General features: G+C 40.1%; 1 protein-coding gene across 1 annotated transcript in view; it reads right to left on the bottom strand.

Annotated features, from left to right (window-relative positions):
- Positions 1 to 2,501: 2,501 nt before the first annotated feature.
- Positions 2,502 to 20,190, bottom strand: part of LOC148041959 (TCP-1/cpn60 chaperonin family protein) — a 28,308-nt gene continuing 10,619 nt past the window's right edge. Inside the window, exons 2-9 of the mRNA XM_087684486.1 lie at positions 10,758 to 11,076; positions 10,155 to 10,503; positions 6,048 to 6,180; positions 5,905 to 5,957; positions 4,320 to 4,422; positions 3,445 to 3,611; positions 3,214 to 3,327; positions 2,502 to 3,131 (exon numbers count right to left, since the gene is read on the bottom strand). Of these exons, the coding sequence (XP_087540612.1) occupies positions 2,961 to 3,131; positions 3,214 to 3,327; positions 3,445 to 3,611; positions 4,320 to 4,422; positions 5,905 to 5,957; positions 6,048 to 6,180; positions 10,155 to 10,503; positions 10,758 to 11,076 (1,409 nt within the window). The 3' untranslated portion in view covers positions 2,502 to 2,960. The remainder of the gene's footprint in view (positions 3,132 to 3,213; positions 3,328 to 3,444; positions 3,612 to 4,319; positions 4,423 to 5,904; positions 5,958 to 6,047; positions 6,181 to 10,154; positions 10,504 to 10,757; positions 11,077 to 20,190) is intronic.

The raw sequence follows: 20,190 nt of genomic DNA, 5'->3' as shown, positions 1-20,190 counted from the left end.
TTTATCATATTTCCAACTAATGCGTACACTTTGCACAGGAGCGAGCCTAGCGCTCTTTTACAAAGATTCAGGGCCGCTCCCACATTTTAATGGTACGCCCTTTTACTCTTTTGTTGTCTCAGGGCGATACCGAGGCTTTCTGAGGGTCATGCCCGAACATTTAAATTTTTCAGGGTCTGGCTTCCGATCAATGCGCCTTTTTCTGCTTTTATCCTGCACCTTTTTTGCTATTTCCTTTTTCTTCAATTTTCCACTCCTCTGTGTTGCGAGAAACACGGTAACAACCCTCACCCTCTTCTAGTAAAACATCACATCCCGATGGGTTCTTGCAACTTCTTTTTCATTGCATCTTTGCAAGTAAAAAAGATGTGAAAGACTATATCAATGACTAACCATATTTAAGATAGGTTTTTTAAAGAAAAATAGAGATATTGTATAGGCATTCATGAGACACTTATTATCTATTCTTGCTCCTGAGGATGTGCCTCCTGGAAACACCAAGGAGAAGCTAGAGGCTTTCTTGGCAATTGAGAAAGAAACCATCAAACCTAAGGAAACTAATGATATATCACCCCTTTTCAATGGAGAAGCTTACAAAGTCACCAAGGATGGATAGCGTCCCAATTGAGATCTATCAAGCTTTGTGGCAAACGAGCATATCTGACCTTTGCAAACTCCTAAATAGGATGCATATACATGGGCAATTTCTAAGAGCTCAACAAAGGTTGGATCAAACTTATACTTGAATCTCTTCATGCAAAATTTATATAACACAATAAACAAAATTTGAGTAAGGAGTAGAAAACACACGCAAAGAAGTTAGGAAAGTCTAGATCAAAGTCAAAGAACGGCTAAGCAAGGAAAGGTATTGCAGAAAAGCTTCAAGTTGGTCCTCTTTGGGGATAGGGGACCAAAGAATGAGAATATCATTAAGCTATGGGAATGCTACTAGAACAAATCATTTTGGCAAGAATATGAAAACTTGAGAAGGTTTTTAGTTGGGGCAAGCCTTGCGTGGTGCCCATGGACAAGGTTTATAAAGTTTTTTACAAGTCTTTGAAGGTATATGGTTTTTAGTTGGGGCAAGCCTTGAGTGATGCCCATGAACAAGGTTATAAAGTTTTTTGCAAGACTTTGAAGATATTAGGTTCCTTTCACATTGACGCTTATTCTAAGCCGGGGAATTTTGATGTACATATTATATTTATTCATAATATAAATTTCATCCGCATTATTGAAAAGTGTTGAGAATGTTGCAACACCATAACCAGAGTACTTTTAGGCTACTATTCCATCTTGCATGATTTAAGGCAATTTTTCATCATAAGTTAAAGGGTTCAAAATTTGGAAAACTCTAGTTTTGATTTTGTGCATTCATAGACTTTGTTTGTTTCTATGTTCAATGAGAACTTGGAAGCTCTAGGTGACTAAGCAAAGCTCATAAACTTCATTGGGGCGCTGACAAAGGTCCATGAGACTAAACATACTACCATCAAGTGGGTCATTTAAGTTCAGTATATTTGATGTTGATGCAGTTCATAACAGACACAATATAGATTCATTTGAAAGAGAGTTTGCTAACCATTTTCTGAAAAAGAGTTTCACGTGGTTACAAATTAGCACCATGTATTTGTGTAAAGATGCAGACAATGAATTACTAAAGTAGGAAAATTATACATATGCTTAACATCACTGAATGATACGACATACTGTGTCACTGTTCCATTGAGTCACATCCAACACCTCACACCATATTTTTAGCAAATAAATGCAACATACATAGGTAAGCAGTAGACATGGAAACATGCATTCAGACGGAACTGAGACAATTCAAACTTTACAATTTAACTCTTCATCTATCCCTCTCAACCTATGGTATAACTTTCTGGAGACTAATCTCCGTAAAGAGAACAAGCTTGCTCTCTCTATTGCTCGCAACCTATGGTATAACTTTCAGGAGACTAATCTCAGTAAAAGACGTACCTCTCCTTTAAAGGCATTTTGTAGCAAATGCTAATTTGTTTCAGTAATTTTGAATCGATTGGTACAAGCCTATATTACCTTATATAAAAGGTTAGTTCCAATGCAGATCAATACCAGGTAGCATCTGTACTGAAGGAAATATTATCAAGTCAGTGATCATAGACGCCGGGGATTCAGCAGTCTACTTTGAAGGAAAAAGACAGGATCAGGAATCTGGGCTGTTTTGTTAGCATTATCACCTACCTGCAATGGATTGTATAAACTTGGTACTTTTTTGTCCCAACTGCTTTGCAGCATCAGCGTGCCATCAGACATCGGATCATTTCATCTTGACCACCACAAATCCTGCCTGACTGTTTTTCAGTGTGGATTTTCAATCACACAGAAAACAAATTGGCAGTGACCAAGTCAAACCTTGGGCGACTTTAACAGGAAGGCAAACTCATTCATGGGCCACAGTAAAGATGAAATAAATGTCCTAGAACATTCATTATCATCACAGAACATGCAATTTCCTAGACTATCAAAATCCATAAGTTTACCATTAGCCATTCCTCAGGGTAGTTTCCCTCATGATACAAGCGATACAATTTCTCAACTCTGCAACCAAAATCAGCCAAGGATTCGGCACTCTGCTTTGAAGGAAAAGACAGGATCAAGAATCTGGGCTGTTTTGTTAGCATCAGTGCCTTCATGCACAGCTACCACAAATCCTGCCTGACTGCTTTCAGTCTGAATTTTCAATCACAGAAAACAAATTGGCGGTGACCAAGTCAAACCTCAAACCCCTCTAAAAGGTGGGCAAACCCATTCATGGGTCACAGTAAAGATGAGATAACGGTCCTAGGACATTCATTATCATCACAGGACATGCAATTTCTTAGACTATCAAAATCCGTAAGTTTACCATTAGCCACTCCTCAGGGCAGTTTCCCTCATGATACAAGCAATACAGCCTCTCAACTCTGCGACCAAAATCAGAAGCTGGAAGGGGTGATTACATCATCAATTTTAAGAATCATCTTCACAACCTGGGTAGCTAATAAAATCTGCTGCTGTTTTCCAATGAGTGTCTCAAACACATTTTGTTCTTTCATGTCATTTGTACCCGTATTATTACAATCAATGCCGAGATGAGGATTTCTTTCCTGAAAAATGACAAAATTACAAGAGTTAATACCTCTCCTTCCACACTAAAGTGAAAAAAGTACACTTGCATGGAAATCTTACCTTCATTTGCTGGGACTTGACAGAAGTCAATGTGTCAATTGGTTGCAGTCCACTATTCTCAGCAAGGGCCATTGGAACAGCATCCAATGCTTCTGCAAATGCTCTCATAGCATACTGCATACAGTAATATCAAATTAAATAATCCAGTAGCAAAAAACCATAACTACACTTCCATATTCATTACATGTAGCTGCAGAATTTTATTTTATTTTTTGGAATAGACTTTGAAACCTGCTCTACTCCTGGAATCTTGTTGGCAGCTGCATCTATTACAAGGGAACATGAAATTTCTGCTGAACCTCCACCATATACAATCGCATTGTTACGGATCAAATTCCGGGCTACACAAAGTGCATCGTGGATGCTCCTCTTTGTCTCCTCTATAATCATTTTGTTTCCTGCATAGATATGAAGTCTAATCAACCCTCCATGGGAAACCAGGATTCAAATTTGTGCAAACACTAATATTAGCTTGCATGTGACAAGCAAAAGAACACAATAGGAGGCAACCCCTAGTCACTAAAGGCCTTCAAGTCCTGTCTACTTAACCTATCCAAGCAAAAGTTTTGATAATTTGAAGTTCCTCAAGCTTTCTCTGCAGAAAAAGCTTCCTTCAGACTCCAATAGGGCAGAAGAAACAAATGAAAGAATACATCATGCATTTATTTAATTTAATAGGTTTGGGAAATTTTGCCAATGTTTAGTAAGACCCTACAGAGTTTGTTGAGGGCCTTCACTTAGACTTGACAATAATTGTCTCTCTCACTCTCATTGACTTGGGAAATCTGAAATTCAGATTTGGGACACTGGAAACTCAACATGGAATTGAACTTGGGGATGTTCGTCCAACTTCAATAGCATTTTTGCCCAAACCTATTGAATCTACCTACAGTTGGAAGAAAAGAATTTCTTTCAAAAGCAACTTTGGAAAGAAATGGGAATGACCCTATACAAGATCAAGCCTAGAGCATCCACCTAATGTTGATTTTACATCAACTAATATTCATGGATGCCACTTTAAAAGTCCTAGTAATGGTGAAAATATGCATGTAGTGCTTAAACAGAAGTGCCTCGTCTGAATATGTAGAAACAGGAAGCACTCTTACCTCCTCTTATAAATATGGTCACAGCTCTGGAATTGGCACATTGTTCAATATAAAGCATGCGATCTTTTGTCGTTCCGAAAGACTTCTCTCTTACAACCCCAGCCTGCATGAGTTCACATATGCTTATTCAAAGTCACAGTCTTTAGCAGTGAATCAAGCCCTAAGCAAACAGAAAACCCTTCAAAATCTTGGTGAAGTGTTACAATTTATGCTTCCCAGAAGCTTCACCCCATCTCAGAACTATACCCTGAACCATGTAACATCAATACATTAGCCATATAAGTTTGTCACTAAGCAAATCAGATCTATCAAACAATCATGAGGCATTGCCCCGGACACATACACGCACACCTCAGACGAGAAAGTACAAAGGCAGAATCCACAAACCCTGTTTAAACAGCAGTAGACAAAGGGACAAGGGGATAGGATAGAATTGAGCCACAACATAGTGTACCACAAAAACACTGGTGGAAAGAGTCACCAGTCCTGAAGTTCATATTTTGATGGCAAATTTCTATATCTTCTTTCAGTGATAGCAACTCGGCTGTTCAAAAATTTAGAGCCTATTTTAATACACTCTGTTAAATCTTGATAGCAAAGTAGTGCGTATCCCCAACAAACACATCTCAGACAAGAGTAAAAAAGATACAAAGGCAGGATACACAAACTCTGTTTAAACAGCACAGACAAATGGTCAAGGTGGTTGAACTGAGCCACAGCATACCATACCACCAAAACACTGCTGGAAAGAGCAAAATTAACACTTCGAGAATTTACAGCTGCTTTTAATATCTCAATGTTATATAGATAGGAAAGTAGTACCAAGCAGTGCAAAGCTTGCAAGCAAAACTTGTTCACGCTCTCTCAAAAAGTCAACCACCCAACCCACACTAGGTGACCATGACAATATACAAATGTGTGTGCACCCATTTTTTCAATATGAAAGTTCATGAAGCAGGTCTTTTTGCCACTGCTCAGAGCAGTATTTGTTAAAGCAGTCAATGAGCTCAACCGAGAAGTGTGGTTACAAATAATAAAAGAACAGATGCAAAGTAGAAGATGCAATGCTGTCTCTCATCCGATAGTGAAGTGTCCAGTTACAGCTTGATTGGAGAAACCTCTCATCAAGATAGTCTGTGACACATGTAAGGGTTCATTTCCAACAGATAGACTAGCTAGCTCTACCATCAGTATTAGAAGGTTCAAAGCCAAATGGTTATAGCAATGTGTATAAGCAGTGCTCACAAAGAGCTTAGTTTTGAGTAATTTGACAGCTTTCCCGAACCTGAAGTAGTATCACTTAGAATTCAACTTGTTTTCGACAAAGAGCCACTAGATTTGCAAACTAGTTTTGTACTACTCACTGTTGATTTTCATCTGTAATAGGAGACTTAAGACAAGACCAGACCCTGGGGGAGTAATTATATATACTTGAAAAGCTTTGATCCAAAAGTGAAAAAATATTCAACCACCTCAAACTGCAGTAACTCAATTTCTTCAAAAAACACACATATGAGAGCATTCAATTACAGATGCATTCATGATTTTTAAGCACACATTTTAAACATTGTAATTGGTATCTTACCTTGCCAAGCTTTTCTGGAGTAAGCTCTTGAAATCTTGGAACTATGCGCCCACCTAATTCAACAAACAAACTAATTACATTTAAAAATTAAGACTGTCTTGAACCACTTGCAGTTGAGACCAAATCTAGAAAAAAGTCCAGACCTGTTGCAATGGCAATAAGCTCTAGCTCAACACCTCCTACCCAACGAACAGCTGGCAATCCACGATTCATCAGCAAGTGGTTGGCTTCATCATCAAATCCCCATTGACAAATTACTAAGGTGGCACCAGCATCCTGTAAGGATAAAATTTCCTTCATTCATTGCCTCCCTCCCTCCCTGCCTCTCTCTTTCTCTCTTTCTCTCTCTCTCTCTCTCTCTCAAGAACCACAGATTGCAGAAGGGTATGCAAATATGGGTAGAATAAAAAGTTAAATATTTTAAGGTACTTTTCAAAACCAGAACCAAGATATGCTATTTTCTTTCTCAAGGTCCCCTTTGAAATACTGTTTTAAGGACCAGACTGTCCAATTGGTGAGTTCACAAACTACAGATTATAGCAAACTGGATCTTGTCCAAGTCGGTTCATGTTAAAGCACCACTAGCATAACACACCATCAAAGTCAAGTTTAAGGCTACCCCATTTTGGAAGCTTAACTGCAAATTGTGATACACGGTTTGATCATTGGTGCCACATCTCTTAAAATCCTCTGAAGCTTTAGAAGCAAACTCATAAGGATACAAACTTGGCTTTTACATCATGTGCTGCCATTGAGCTGAATTTTATCAGTGTCAGTATTTGGGGGTTTTGATGTTGCATTAGTCATTTATGGGTTTGATGGGTTGATATTGGGCATTTATGTGGACACCATTTACGATAGGGCGTGGAGATCTCATCTATGCGGACGGCCTGTTAATGGAGGACCGTTTCTCTTCTGGGCCACCCTACAGCTCACTGACCTGATAATAGGGTGGCTTTCCTCATTAACTGTATAAAGCAAGCCTCCTCTCAACTCTCATATATCTCATAATCATTCCACACTTGCATCCTATGGAGGGAGGGAAACTTGAGGCACTCTAGTGGTCAACCATACCTGTGTGGTTTGTACACATTGTTCTTATGGCTTTGGTATATAAATTCCATGGTCTGTTTCTCCATTCTCTACGTCCTTGTGTTCTGCTTTCTTTAGTTTACTAATGTGTGCTCAAAATTGGTTACAAATAGCTATATATCAACGATTTCTCACGGCACAACTAATCCACGGGTGCACAATGACCTTGTCAATTTTAATTCCTGCACCAAACATAAAACTTAATGGTCCCAAAGCTTGGCACCCCTTTTGGAATTTCTTTAGTTCAGTTTACTAATGTGTGCTCAAAATTGGTTACAAATAGCTATATATCAATGATTTCTCACGGCACAACTAATCCACGGGTGCACAATGACATTGTCAATTTTAATGTTGGCCTCCATCCAACTAAGGAGTGTTCATAAATGTGAACAAACACTTCAACCCACCAAGCCCTAAAACGACAGTCAAGATTTAAACCCAATTTTGTTGAGCATTTGCTTAGACAACTGCCTTGTAATATTCCCATGCAATCCAACATTGCACCTCTCACAAACAAAGGGAATTTTTATAATGAAACTATGAGAAATTTACTTTCTTTATGATAGAGTTGTCTAGAAAGTGTATAAGGCTAGAGATTTTGAAGGAGAAGAGAGAATCTCAACCCATAGTGCTATAATGACCTGTTTTTACTATATTTGCATCAAAAACAACTGTAAATGGAGCTATAAAGCTGTCCAATTGGATTCCCCGTGTCAAAAGAAAAAGATTGACTGCAATCCATACTCCATTCATGTTGTCAACTCATGTCTCATAGTTAAAATATACAATTTTTCCAACAAAGAAAAAAAGAATGGCCATCCCCAAATTTGGGTTGCTAAAATGAGAGCAAAGGAAGCTCCAAATAGCCAAGATCAAGTTTCCAAATGAGCAACCAATTGCACCTTGAATAAACCTCGTGTTTTATTAAGGGCTAGTTAATGACTTCATCATTAATCATAAGCGAGTTGCTTACTAGACCAAACTTAAGTATAGGGCTTGCATTATAGCTTAGGGGACTTGCTTTGTGGATGAAACTTTCAATGTAGCTCAATTCTAAGGTGTAGGCTTTCACATTGCCTCATATTCCTTTTGCCCTACCCTTGTACCACATAGCATATACACTTATCCACTACATGACCAATGTCAAATCCTTCACTTTTGGTGCAATACTCACCCTGCCAAGAGCTAGGGATACTAGAACCAATATTCATTTCAATTAAAAACTTTGATGAAGTTTTTTAAATCATGAAATTCATCTCTCATTATCGTGACAAAGTGAGACTCTCACCATATTCAAATGCAATCATAGTTGCCAAGAAACCCGTTTCATAAGGTTAGGAAATAAAACCCGTTTCTAACGTTTTACGAAACTTATATGAAACCTATTTTATACCTCCCATTGCAAAAACCCTTGGCAATTATGAATGTGGTGAACCCCAAGGCAGCTTTCTACATGCATCATTGTAATCTAGAGGTTCAAATCCTAGATTTCATCTACTTTTCACGTTCATGACGAGTCTTTACCAACAAGTGGTATTTTCTCTAAGTGTGCTCTGATGCAAGGGTGGTTCTTTGGCCAAAGGCAAGGAATCCAAGTCATGATGTGCTTTCCACCCCTAGTTCATGGTGATGAGAATAGAGATTCAACTATTTGTACTCACTATGGTCAAGTTAGCATGATCGTCATTGACATCAATGTCTTTCTACAACACCTTGGTGGTAGCTTGATCACCCACTATTTGGGTATCCATGGTTTCCTCTCATTGCCATTGTATGTACTATGATGGCAGGTTTTTAGCAAAGCATTGCTACGATATGGAACATGGTGATGGTCCCTAGGGACTTGTATGCTCTTTGTTAACATGCACTTCATTGTCATCATCACCCATGATCTAAGAGAGAATGTTAGCATTAGTCACTTCATGGGTTCTAAAAGCTGGTATTAGGCATTTCTGAGGGCATTAGTTATGGCAGCAAGGGCAGACATCTCGCCTATGTGGGCCACTTGCATTATGGCCGACAGCTCTTGTTTTGGAGCCACCCTACTACTGGCCTAACTTGGTAGTCCTAACAATATGAGGGCTGATGGATAATGAACACAAATATTGATCCCACAACTATGTATCAGATCAATCAAAGTGGTGCAGGACATTAATTGCTCTGTGTATCCAACTGGCCCATATAGGTGTTGGAGCAGTGCTTGTTCAATTCGGCTTTGTATGAGTGGTATGCATGGAAATCAGATGGATTGTCCCTTGCTTTTCAGTTTATGTCTCGTACCTTTACTGCAGACTTACATGACTTAAGATGTAACCATCTCTTTTGACTTTTGAGTTTGGGATTTGCTCAGATTTATGGAATTGCAGTACATAACTACATAGCTATATGCTAACTCTTTATTGTTAACGAGGTTTAAAACAAAAGGCACTATGACATACAACCTCATACCACTGCACAACTCCAGATTTGAGAAAAAAGAAAACATAAACTATATAACACTGATTTGATGCTGTAGACAAGGCTAGCCCGAGCATGCTCAAGAGTAACAAGACTCCAAATAAAGTCACAAACAATCCATTTCAACTACCTTCAAAAAAAAAAGTAAACCATCTCACACTTTTAATACTGTAAACAAAGCTGACTACAGCATGCTCGAGTAACAAGACTCCAAATAAAGTAACAAAAAATCCATTTCAACCTTCAAAACCTCCAAATGAAGATAGAAACACCTTGTTTCTTGCAAATATAAAGGTAAAGACTAAAAGCACCAGAACAAGTATAAATTTTTTTACTACGCAAATATCCTCCTTGTAGATGATAGTTATGCTGCCAAAAATGTTTCTTGAAAATAAAAAGATAAAGACTAAAAGCAGCAGAACAGGTATGACTTTATTCTACTACACAAATATTCTCTGCATAGATCATAGTTATGCTACCAAAAAAATATCATCGGGAATTCAGGCCATTGAACCCTTCAACACACTTCACACATTGTCCAGATCTTCTCAAACAAACAAATTGTAGTTCCTATTGCAAAAGGAGATCATTCAAAATTGAACGTCATGCACCACCACTCAAATCCTCCAACATAGATCCAGCAATTACCAGACTTCTTGAAGCAAATAATTCATTTGAATAGGATGGAATGAACACTGTACCTTGCATTGTTGCACCATATCATCAAAATACTTTCTCTCCTGCTCCCGAAGGGACTCAAACTTCTCAACAGAATCAATATCCACCTTATGCTTGGTTTTAGGCTTTGGAGGCTCAAATGGACAGGTCAATATAGCAATTTTGGCATCCTCTATCCTCTTCGGCATTTGTGGATGACTCATATCCTTGTCCACAATAATTCCATAAACAAGTTCTGTATCTTCTAGTTTTCCACCAACCTTTCCTTCTACTTTTATAAGGTCAAGATTTACATCTTTCCTTTCTAGGTCAGCCACAGCCAGCACTGCCTTTACTGCAATTTCAGCGAGCATACGCTTGCACCGGTTTACACTGGCAACAAGCAAAGATCAGCACTCAAATTGGTTAGTCAAATCGTGCAAATTCTGACTATGCTATACTGCCAAAAGCTGTAAAACAAGTACCCATACCAGGTCTTCTAAATAACCTGCTCTTATACCACATTGATTCCCCTTTATAGCATAACAGAGGATTCACCAAACAGTTGAAATACTTTTGTAATCACTGATTAAAGTCAGAAAAGCAGAATTTGAAGGAAAAACCAGATTGTGGTAAAATTCCCTTACATCTTTGAAGAGAGTGTTGTCATGCAAGTCTGTACTAAAGGCTCAAAATTTGAGGAGCTGTATTCAAACTTTTGGGCAATAGCAGCAAGATGGTCAACTGCCAGCTTAGAGGCCATCTCATACCCTTCTGCAATGCGAATGGGATGAATTCCCCTGTCTAATAGGAGTTCTGCTTGTTCAAGCAGTGCACCAGCTGTAACCACTACCCCCGTTGTTCCATCACCAATTTCATAGTCTTGACTCCTTGAGAGTTCTACCATCAACTTTCCAATCTGGTTCTCAACTTCCATTTGCTCCAATATTGTGGCACCATCATTGGCTGTTATGACAATATCCCAATAACTTAGAACCAGAGAACCAAAAAAGCAGTGGATTTATAAGAAAAACATGTAATGTACTTCGGGAAAAAAATGAGGTTATCAGTACGATTAGTTAGTTGAGAAACAAATAACTAAATAAAATACTAAAATACAGAACTGCATATTAGACTGCCCATCACAGATCTTTTACACTTTCGAAGTTCACAAATATGTAAACATCAGGGCATACAGTACATAGTAAAGACTCTTAAATCATACTGCGAGTCCAAAGGCATATACGAAGGTAATCGGGTATATGATACTAGTGCTGAGCAGCAAGCCCATAGATCGTAGGAGGAGAATATTGCTATAAAAGACTGCTGGATAGTCTGAAGTCTCAAAATGACAATAGGAAAAACATAGTTGCCAAGGGTTTCAGAAACGGGAGGTATGAAACGGGTTTCCAAGGTTTCATTCAAGTTTCCTAAAACATAAGAAATGACTTTCATTCGAGATGAAAATTATTTAAATTTTTTATACATATAAATATACTCCCATGGGCCACAACAATACACATATTGCAAATGATTCAACATTGAATACAAAATCTAAGTGAACTATTGGTAGGCCAACAATTTACATACACAACATACCATATTTCACGATTTATCATGCAGATTTCGTAAATACAAAATAATCATAAGATTAAAAACTGCATAACATACAAACTGCAATCAATCAATAACAATCCATGCCTCTATAGGACTTCAAAATGAATCAGTGGACCATGTGAGATGTCACATGAATCATAAAAGTTGCTATTAAACATGTTCAAACTTCGACTCCATCTCTCTATAGACCAAGGCAAAAAAGGACAAGTTGATTCCATGTGCAAATTGGACCAATTGTAATCTTCACGGAACAAAATTCCAATTCAGCCATTTCCTACGTTTCAAAAACACTTGGATGTTTCTAACGATTTCTACTTGTAGGAAATGCATTTCCTAGCAACTATGAGGAAAACAAATTTGTTTTTACTAGTCAAAGTCAAAAAACATGATGGACTGACGGGTGAGACCAGCTTATCCACATTGCCTAATTTGAGGCAATGTTCTTCAAAAAAAAAAAAAGGCCATGCACTCCACTTTCCAATCCACCTTTCCTTGAACATTGCAACTTGACCTGATGTACCTTTGCCAACAATGATTTTGGTTAAGATAAGCCAATATAGATTATCTCAATTAGAAGATATGCTACATGCCCCGCCCTACTAAGGTGCCGCCAATGATCCATGGTGCTCAAAGTTGTAAGGCCACCATTGCAAGGAGAGGCCATGTGTGAGCCGGGTCTTGACTTTTATGTCAAATGAGGTCTACATGACCTGATGGTAAAAAAGATGACCTACATGGATCTAGTCTACAAGCTAGATGGGATGTTTAGTTGGCAGTAGCTCCATGCACACTGCATTGAATTGCAGCATTGTCAAGGATCCCTATTTTGGTCCCAAGGGTTGCAAAGGCAAAGCCCATGTAATGTAACCAATTTTCACAACAAAAATAGTGCTAGACCTTCCTATCAAAGCTTGAAAGAATCCTTATGCCATCGAGGCCTTGGTCCCCAAAGCTTGAGGAAACACATGGAATAACCCTCATCTCAATAGCTAACAATGCCATGTTATCAATAGTCACACTCATATTAGTATCAATAGTGCTACTACAATACTAGTGTTAATCATTAGGACTATGTAATAGTGTCATATTGACATTAACTATAGCAATGCATGTTAGTATTAAAGTTAGTGATGGGAAGAATAATAAGATTAACAACAACAGCAGCAATAAAGAATCGCCAACTCCAACAAAAGGCCACCGGCATGCAACCTTCACTACAAGTCAAGGCCTCTCCCCTTGGGACTAATGGCCGTGTTGGCAAAAAATAGGCCGTCTCATCACCAATTACCACAAACTGCAAAAGCAACCACCATCCCTATTGCAAAACCGACTTTGACTTGATGATGAGGATACACATGAGCCATTGAACTAGCATGCAATTGGTGCCCCATACTCTGTGATCATGTCAGAAGTGGTACAGCAGTGGAAGCATAAACATGTGCTGAAATAAACTGCTGAACACAAGACAAAAGAAAAGAAAGAAATAACACAATACAAATGTATGCTCGGAAAATGAAATCCATATACCAAGACATGAGACTGTACAGATACAATGTGAGTCACCGGTTGTGGAGGCACTGGCACATACTCCCTCTCTCCAAGGACTATCCAGTGATGAATGAATGAGGAGGAGGGAGCCTGACAATAAGCAGGACAAATAAATGCCAAAAATATGATTGGTCGGCCAGCATTAAATGTTGACCGACTGGCTACAAAAAATGCCCAAACCTCAATAAACAATGGCAAATAAAATGCCTAAAATGTCTCTATGCCCAGCTTGTTGTACCACAAGTACAGACTCAACCATGAGTTGACTAATCAGATAACACCCTCTCTCAGATCATGGGTGATCTGATACAATACAATGTCCATCATAGTAAAACCATGGATACCCAAGCAGTGGGTGCGCAAGCCACCACCTAGGTGCCTCGGAGAGAACCTAATGTCGATGTCGATCGTGCCAGCTCCTGAAGATAGAGAAGATCATAGCAACTCTTGATGTCTATCAACAATGCCTCTGATGTAGCACATGTGGCCATCCTGTCGCCAATGCTGCAGCGCATAAATGACCATGGATTCCCCGTCTTTGGCTAGACCACCAAAGTGTCCCCTCATGTGGGCTCCAGACGAAAGCCACCCGCTCTCTATCAAGTAACCAGCCCATCATGAACCTAGATATCAATCCCAGCTCCAGGATTTGTACCTGCTAGACTTTGGTTGATGCGTCAAGGATGTCTCTCTCTAGATCCTGTGCATCTGTATAGAAATATAGATGAGGCGCGACTGCCCTATCTCACCACTCTCTCATACTCCCTCTTTGGCACTGAAGAGTCATAAGGGATAACCTCATCACCACCACTAGAAAGCAGCTGAGGAAGGGGCCACTAAGCCCTTCCCACAATCCGAAAAAGAGGATCCCTTCCACACCTTGGACTTCACCTTGGTCGGAGGAGCTGAGTCGGAATCTGAGGCAAATGATGACTTGTCGGAGGAGTCCACATCCTGTGTCGTCTTCTGCTCCTTTTTTTGCCTGAAAGCCACTAACTCTTTGCAGTCCTTCCTTAAATGACCTTTCTTGCCACAATGGTAACAATGGGCCTTCGATTTCTTCATCTCCGAACCCCTCTCTGAAGCTACAAGAGCCTCACAAGAATCTCCATGTAACGTATCATCAGTGAATGTACATGGAGCAGCCATCTGTAGAAGATTTAGAAAAGAAGTAGAGAAAATAAGGTATTTGGAGAAGAAACACAGCCAAAATACGAGCACAGACTGCAAAAAAGCAAGAGTTCACATGCAATATAACCCAAAATCTGATCAAAAGAGGACAAAAACTGCTGTAAAAAGTCAAGAAATCAATCAAAAACTATCAAAAACAATAAAAACAGCCTACTAATGTAAGCGCCCAGCCAAGAGGAGATGCTGAAGCACCAAAACGCAAGCTAAAACAAACACGCAATCTGTACGGATGCTAATGTCAGTTAAAAACGGAAGCAAAACAGGTCACCTGGTTGTAGCAGCAGTCACCTGATCAGCAAGGGTGAAAACAATCCTGAAATCAACAAGAAAACACAACAGAAACACAAATCCTGAAATCTAATACCGTGTCAAGAGTGGTGCAGCAGTGGAAGCATAAACATGTACTGAAATAAACTACTGAACACAAGACAAAAGAAAAGAAAGAAATAACACAATACACATGAAAACTCAAATGTATGCTCAGGAAATGGAATCCATATACCAAGACATGAGACAGTACAGATACAATGTGAGTCATCGACTATGGAGGCACTGGCACCTACTCCCTCTCTCCAATGGCGCGTCTAAATTGCAGAAAACGCGCGTTTATAAGCGCGTCTACAATGCAAAGTACACGCGCTCATACACGTGCTAGAAAGTGAGAGAAAGACTAAAAACGTAGACAGGACAACCTGCAAGAGAGAGAAAGACTAAAAACGCAGCAACAGGAAAAAAAGACAACGTAGGCAACATGTGAGAGAAATACTAAAAACGCAGGCAGGACAGCCTGCAAGAGAGAGAAAGACTAAAAACGTAGGCAACAGGTGAGAGAAAAACTAAAAAACGTAGACAACAGGACCGTGATAACGTGGCAAGCTGTATGGCAATAGGTCTGCACAGAACAACAATCGTCTGGCTGGAATCAACTCCAAACTGCGTGAAGAGGGCTGGAAATCAAGCGTCAACTGATGGAGACAGCAATGGACACCTTCAGCTGATATGTCCTCCGCGAACAGGGTGTGGGCAGCAAGCTGAAACACCTGAAATCTGCAAAAACGAGATTAAACAAGAGTGAAGGGTTGGCTCTGTATTTATAGAAAATTAGAATTCTAGATCCTCACCCACTTAACTCTCTTGATCCGCTCCCCATTTTAGGATTTTGGCTAAAATAAGCCTAAAATAAACATGTTTTGGGGTTGTTTAAGTGGCTAAGTGCATTTCTTAGCACAATACCCCCTCTCAAGCCTAAAATAGGACTAGAAAAGTAGGCCAACCTAAATTTTAATTTATCCCAAGGCGTCCCACCCAAAGCAGCCAGGGCATCGCACAAAGGGTGCACGTCGGCTGCCTAGTGGCCTACCAAGACTACAGAGGTGATGGTTATCTTACCAAGGAAGCCCAAGTGATCACCCCAAAGCAACCAGGGAATCGGACCAAGGGTGTGCCGCGGCTGCCTAAGGGCCTATCAAGTCCTACAAAGGCGAATGGAAACAACAATGGACTTTTTTTTTTGGTTGTTTGAAAAGTGTTTTCAAAATACATAAGTAATATAAGAACCCTTGTCCAAGTGGCCTTTTACAATCATGTCATCCTGACAGTGCGGATAAAGTTACAAATGTTCATAATACAATACAAAAGAATAAATAAATGTAGTCACCATCAAGAGTAGAAATCGCCCCCTCTCAAACTAGAAGGAAAAGCAAGAGGAAAACACCCTCTCCTCATCAAGCTAAAGAAGTAGGGGAGGGTGTACCTAAGCCGATCCTAGATAGCAAATACAGAAAAACTGGCTGGTTGACCGCATTTGGTCAAAATGTCTGCAAAGTTCTCTGATGAAGGCACAAACTCTAGGCGAATAGTGCCTAGCTCAACCTACTTTCTGGAAAAGTGAAAATGGACTTCCACATGCCACGTCCATGGTGTGATGATCGGATTGCCCGCAAGGACAATGACACTCAGGTTGTCGCAGTAGACAACTGTGGGAGAGATACAAGGAAAATGAAGCGTCACCAATAAACTCCTCAAATAGATAGCCTCAGTGGTGCCGTCGAAGAAAGCTTGGTACTCAGCCTTGACCGTGGAAGCCGTCACCGTCTCTTACTTATGGCTGGACCAAGAAATGGGAGCCATGCCCAAGATAAAGAGGTAGCCGCCATGGAAACGCTAGGCGTCAAAATCTCCTACCCAATCAAAATCAGTGTACCCCTGCAAACATAAACCAAAACCATAAGTCAAGCCATAAGAATAAATACACCGCAAATAACGCAACACACAAAGACATGCAATCCAATGTGACATCCTAGGTGCTGTGAAATACTGACTGAGTATGCTAACTGAGTAAGCTAAATCTGGACTAGTGTGAATTAACCAAAGAAGTTTTCCTACAAAAAGCCAATAGGTATGTACATGTGCCATTTCATGACTGTCCGGTTCCTACTCTCTACGACTCCATTCTGAGAGGAAAGTTAGTAGAGGTGAGCTGGTGAGAGATACCATGCTTCCATAGAAACTCGGAAAACTTGTGGGAGATAAACTCACCATCGGTATCACTCCTCATGCAACCGACACGACGATCAGTCTGGGTATGAACCAATAGCACCTAAGCAAAAAAGTATGTGAAAGCATCGGACTTATGCTTGTAAAAGTATACCCACATGTATCTAGAATGATCATCCACTATCAAAAAGAAATACAATGAGCCATTCAAGGCAGCAGTGGATATCAGCCCACAAAGATCAACATGAATCAATCTAAGAGATACTCAGCTCTATGTGAGATCTGCTAAGGAAATGGGATACGGTATTGCTTCCCAAGCTGACAAGCTTTACAAACATCTCGAGCGAGCTTCAGGCGTGAAAGACCATCAACCAACTCACGGCGTGACAACTCATAAAGTGAGTCATAACCAAGATGCCCTAAGCGAAAATGCCAAAGACGCTCACTGTTTATAGACTCTCAAGATATGGCCAAGGCTTGGAAGCTATGGAACACAGAGCCGTCAGTTGTCGACTCCGTCAAAAAATGTATCATGTGGTATAGGCCATTAGGTTGTGCCTCACTACAAGCAATCACTAAACCAGTCAGAGAGTCAAGCATCTCGACTGTGGTCGTTGTAAAGAAAACCGTTCGCCCCAATCGGCAAAGCTGTTGAACAGATAACACGTTCACCCCCAAGCTGAGAGACATGATATACATTGTCTAGCATAGCCAGATCCGGACCCTTGTCAGTGGCAAAACTGACACAACTTTTTGCATGAATCTTGACCGAGGAGTTATTTCCTACGTGGATCCGCCTGGCTGCAGGGGCTCGTATACGGAAGATGTCCTCTATAGGAGTCATGTGATGTGTAGCTCCACTGTCCATAATCAAAACAAGAGCTGAAGTGCTTGGCTGTGTCAAGTGAGCCTCTGCAGTAACCTCGTTGGAAAGCAACTCATAGATATGGACGAGACTCGCATCTGATGTCTCTATGGAGACGATGTGGGACTCTACAGACCAATCAAATAAGCTCTGGAGTTGAGAGCGTTGTCGACTGAGATAGTTGTGTGGTGGCAGAGTGAGTCTGACCTTTAAACTGCCCCTTGCCATCACTCTGCCTTCCCTACTGAGGGTTACTTGACTAAGAGACGGGGGTCTGAGACTTAGGTTTTGGTGTTATGTCTCTTGCCTTTGATCGATACTCCTCATCAAAATGACCAGCCTTTTGACAATGTTGACAATACCTATTCTTTTTAGATACATTCTGCCACCCAGATTTGAGAGATTGGGATGTTTCTTATGAGTCACCGAATTGATTTTCTTTTGAGTTTGATTTTGAATCTGAGTGGAGGTTTGGTTTTGTTTGCCCTTCCCTTGTTTTTGCAACAAGGGTCCCCTCTAAAGAGAAATTCGAATGAAACTGATCCAACAAGCGTGCGTAACACAACAGCTAATACTTAAATTCATAGAATGTAGACATGGTAGGCTTTGAAACTTTGCCTTTCACAAAATTGAAGTATTTCCTGGGGAGTTTTTTTAAGAACAATGTGACCTGATCGTCAAAGGACTTGGGAGTCTCCGTAGTGGAAAATTCAACGAGAAGACACCGATACTTAGCCAACTTGACTTTCAAGTCATCCCGGTCAGTGATTTCGAAAAGCTAAAGCTCATGGTCAAGATTAATACGACAGGTTCTATCCCAAGTTGCATAGCAATCAATCAAGTGTGCCCATCGCTCTCATACTAATCAAAATGTTGGAGCTGAGAATGAAACTCGAGTATTAAACCCTGCATCAGCTCAACAATAGCAGAGGCATTCTTAGCCTTCCATGAGCGGGCAATCTCATATGAAACAAGCGCGGGATCGGGTTGGGATTCCAACCCCTGCACAAGATCCCATAGGTTCTAGAAATCAAGAACATGTCTTATCAAGTTCGACCAAGTAGTAAAGTTTGACCCGTTAAAACGAGTCTTGTGATTAAATGCATGCTTGGCAGAAGATGAGCTAGAACCATGAGGTGTCGAGTAGGTAGGGTAAGATGGATGTGGGAAATAAGATTGTGGAGGGTAAGATTGTGGAGGTAGATGTGTCTGATAAAAAGGAGAAGGGGCCAAAGATAGGTAGACAGAAGTAGATTGAGAGTGTCCAATGAGTGTCAATTGAGATAAAGGCATCGGAACATGAATGTTTCCATAAGGTGCCGGTGTAGGTGGAGGCACTGGGACAAGAAAGCCCGGTCCAAAGTGAGGTTGGGACACAACTAGGTAAAGCCATGAAGACAAACTATGGAGTCAACTGATCTACACTCGAGAGAGATTGAGGGGGATACCCAAGCTACAATGATTCCAAAAGTGTATGTGAAGTAGATGGAACACCACCCAACAGAGGTAAGGATGAGGTCCTAAAGGACGTGCCTATGTTTCTATAAACCCCCGGTGTGATCATGGTGGGGCATGAGATATCTGAAATGAAAATGTAAATGGTGTGAATGGAAGTGAAAAAGCAGCAGAATAATGTGGTGGAATGGGTGGATTTTGAACATGTGGTGAGTGAAGTGCATATACATTTTGTTCATTTTTAACATTTAATGATTGGAAATGAAAATGTGAAGATGATGATACACCATACAATGAAAAAAAAGGAACACCAAATTCATTCCGATTTTGTGAAGTAAACAGAAAAGAAAGAAGATTAAAAGAAGAGATACCTAGCTTTTTCTTATAATCCCCACGACATGTATTAACATACAAGAATTGATTCTCAAGAGGACCTTTTCCGTAGTCAACAGACTGGACTCTTTCTTCTACAGGATCTCTACCAAAATATTGCAAAGCAAAAGAGGTAAACGAAAAAGGAACAAAATATGAATCTAAAGTACCTTGCACCAGAGTGGACAAAAGAGGATGAAAGAAAGGAACATACTTCAGGTCTTGATCTTCTAGAGGGGAACCCATCCTTGATGGAGGTCTTGATAGCCTTAAAACATCATCAGATTTATGCGCAACATCTGAAGAGAAAAACTCATACATACCTTCATTTAGAAGCTTTTCTTCAAGGGCAATCCTTTGATCGAGCTCCTCAATCTTTTTTCGTCAATAAGCTATGATCAGTTTGTATTCTTCAGAGGTCAGCTTGCCTAGCTTTTCTTCCATGTAATCAGGAGTGTCTTTCACCATGTCAGAACTTTGTGGAGCAAGCTAATCGACCCACTCTTGCTTGGTTTTTAGCATAGTTGATTCTGGAG

The sequence above is a fragment of the Lygodium microphyllum genome, chromosome 1 (assembly GCF_053477565.2).
Source record: "Lygodium microphyllum isolate KBCC chromosome 1, Lygodium_microphyllum_v1.1.10, whole genome shotgun sequence".
Lineage (NCBI taxonomy): Eukaryota > Viridiplantae > Streptophyta > Polypodiopsida > Schizaeales > Lygodiaceae > Lygodium > Lygodium microphyllum.
Note: the sequence above shows the minus strand (reverse complement) of the source record. Positions and strands in the feature narration are given on the sequence as shown.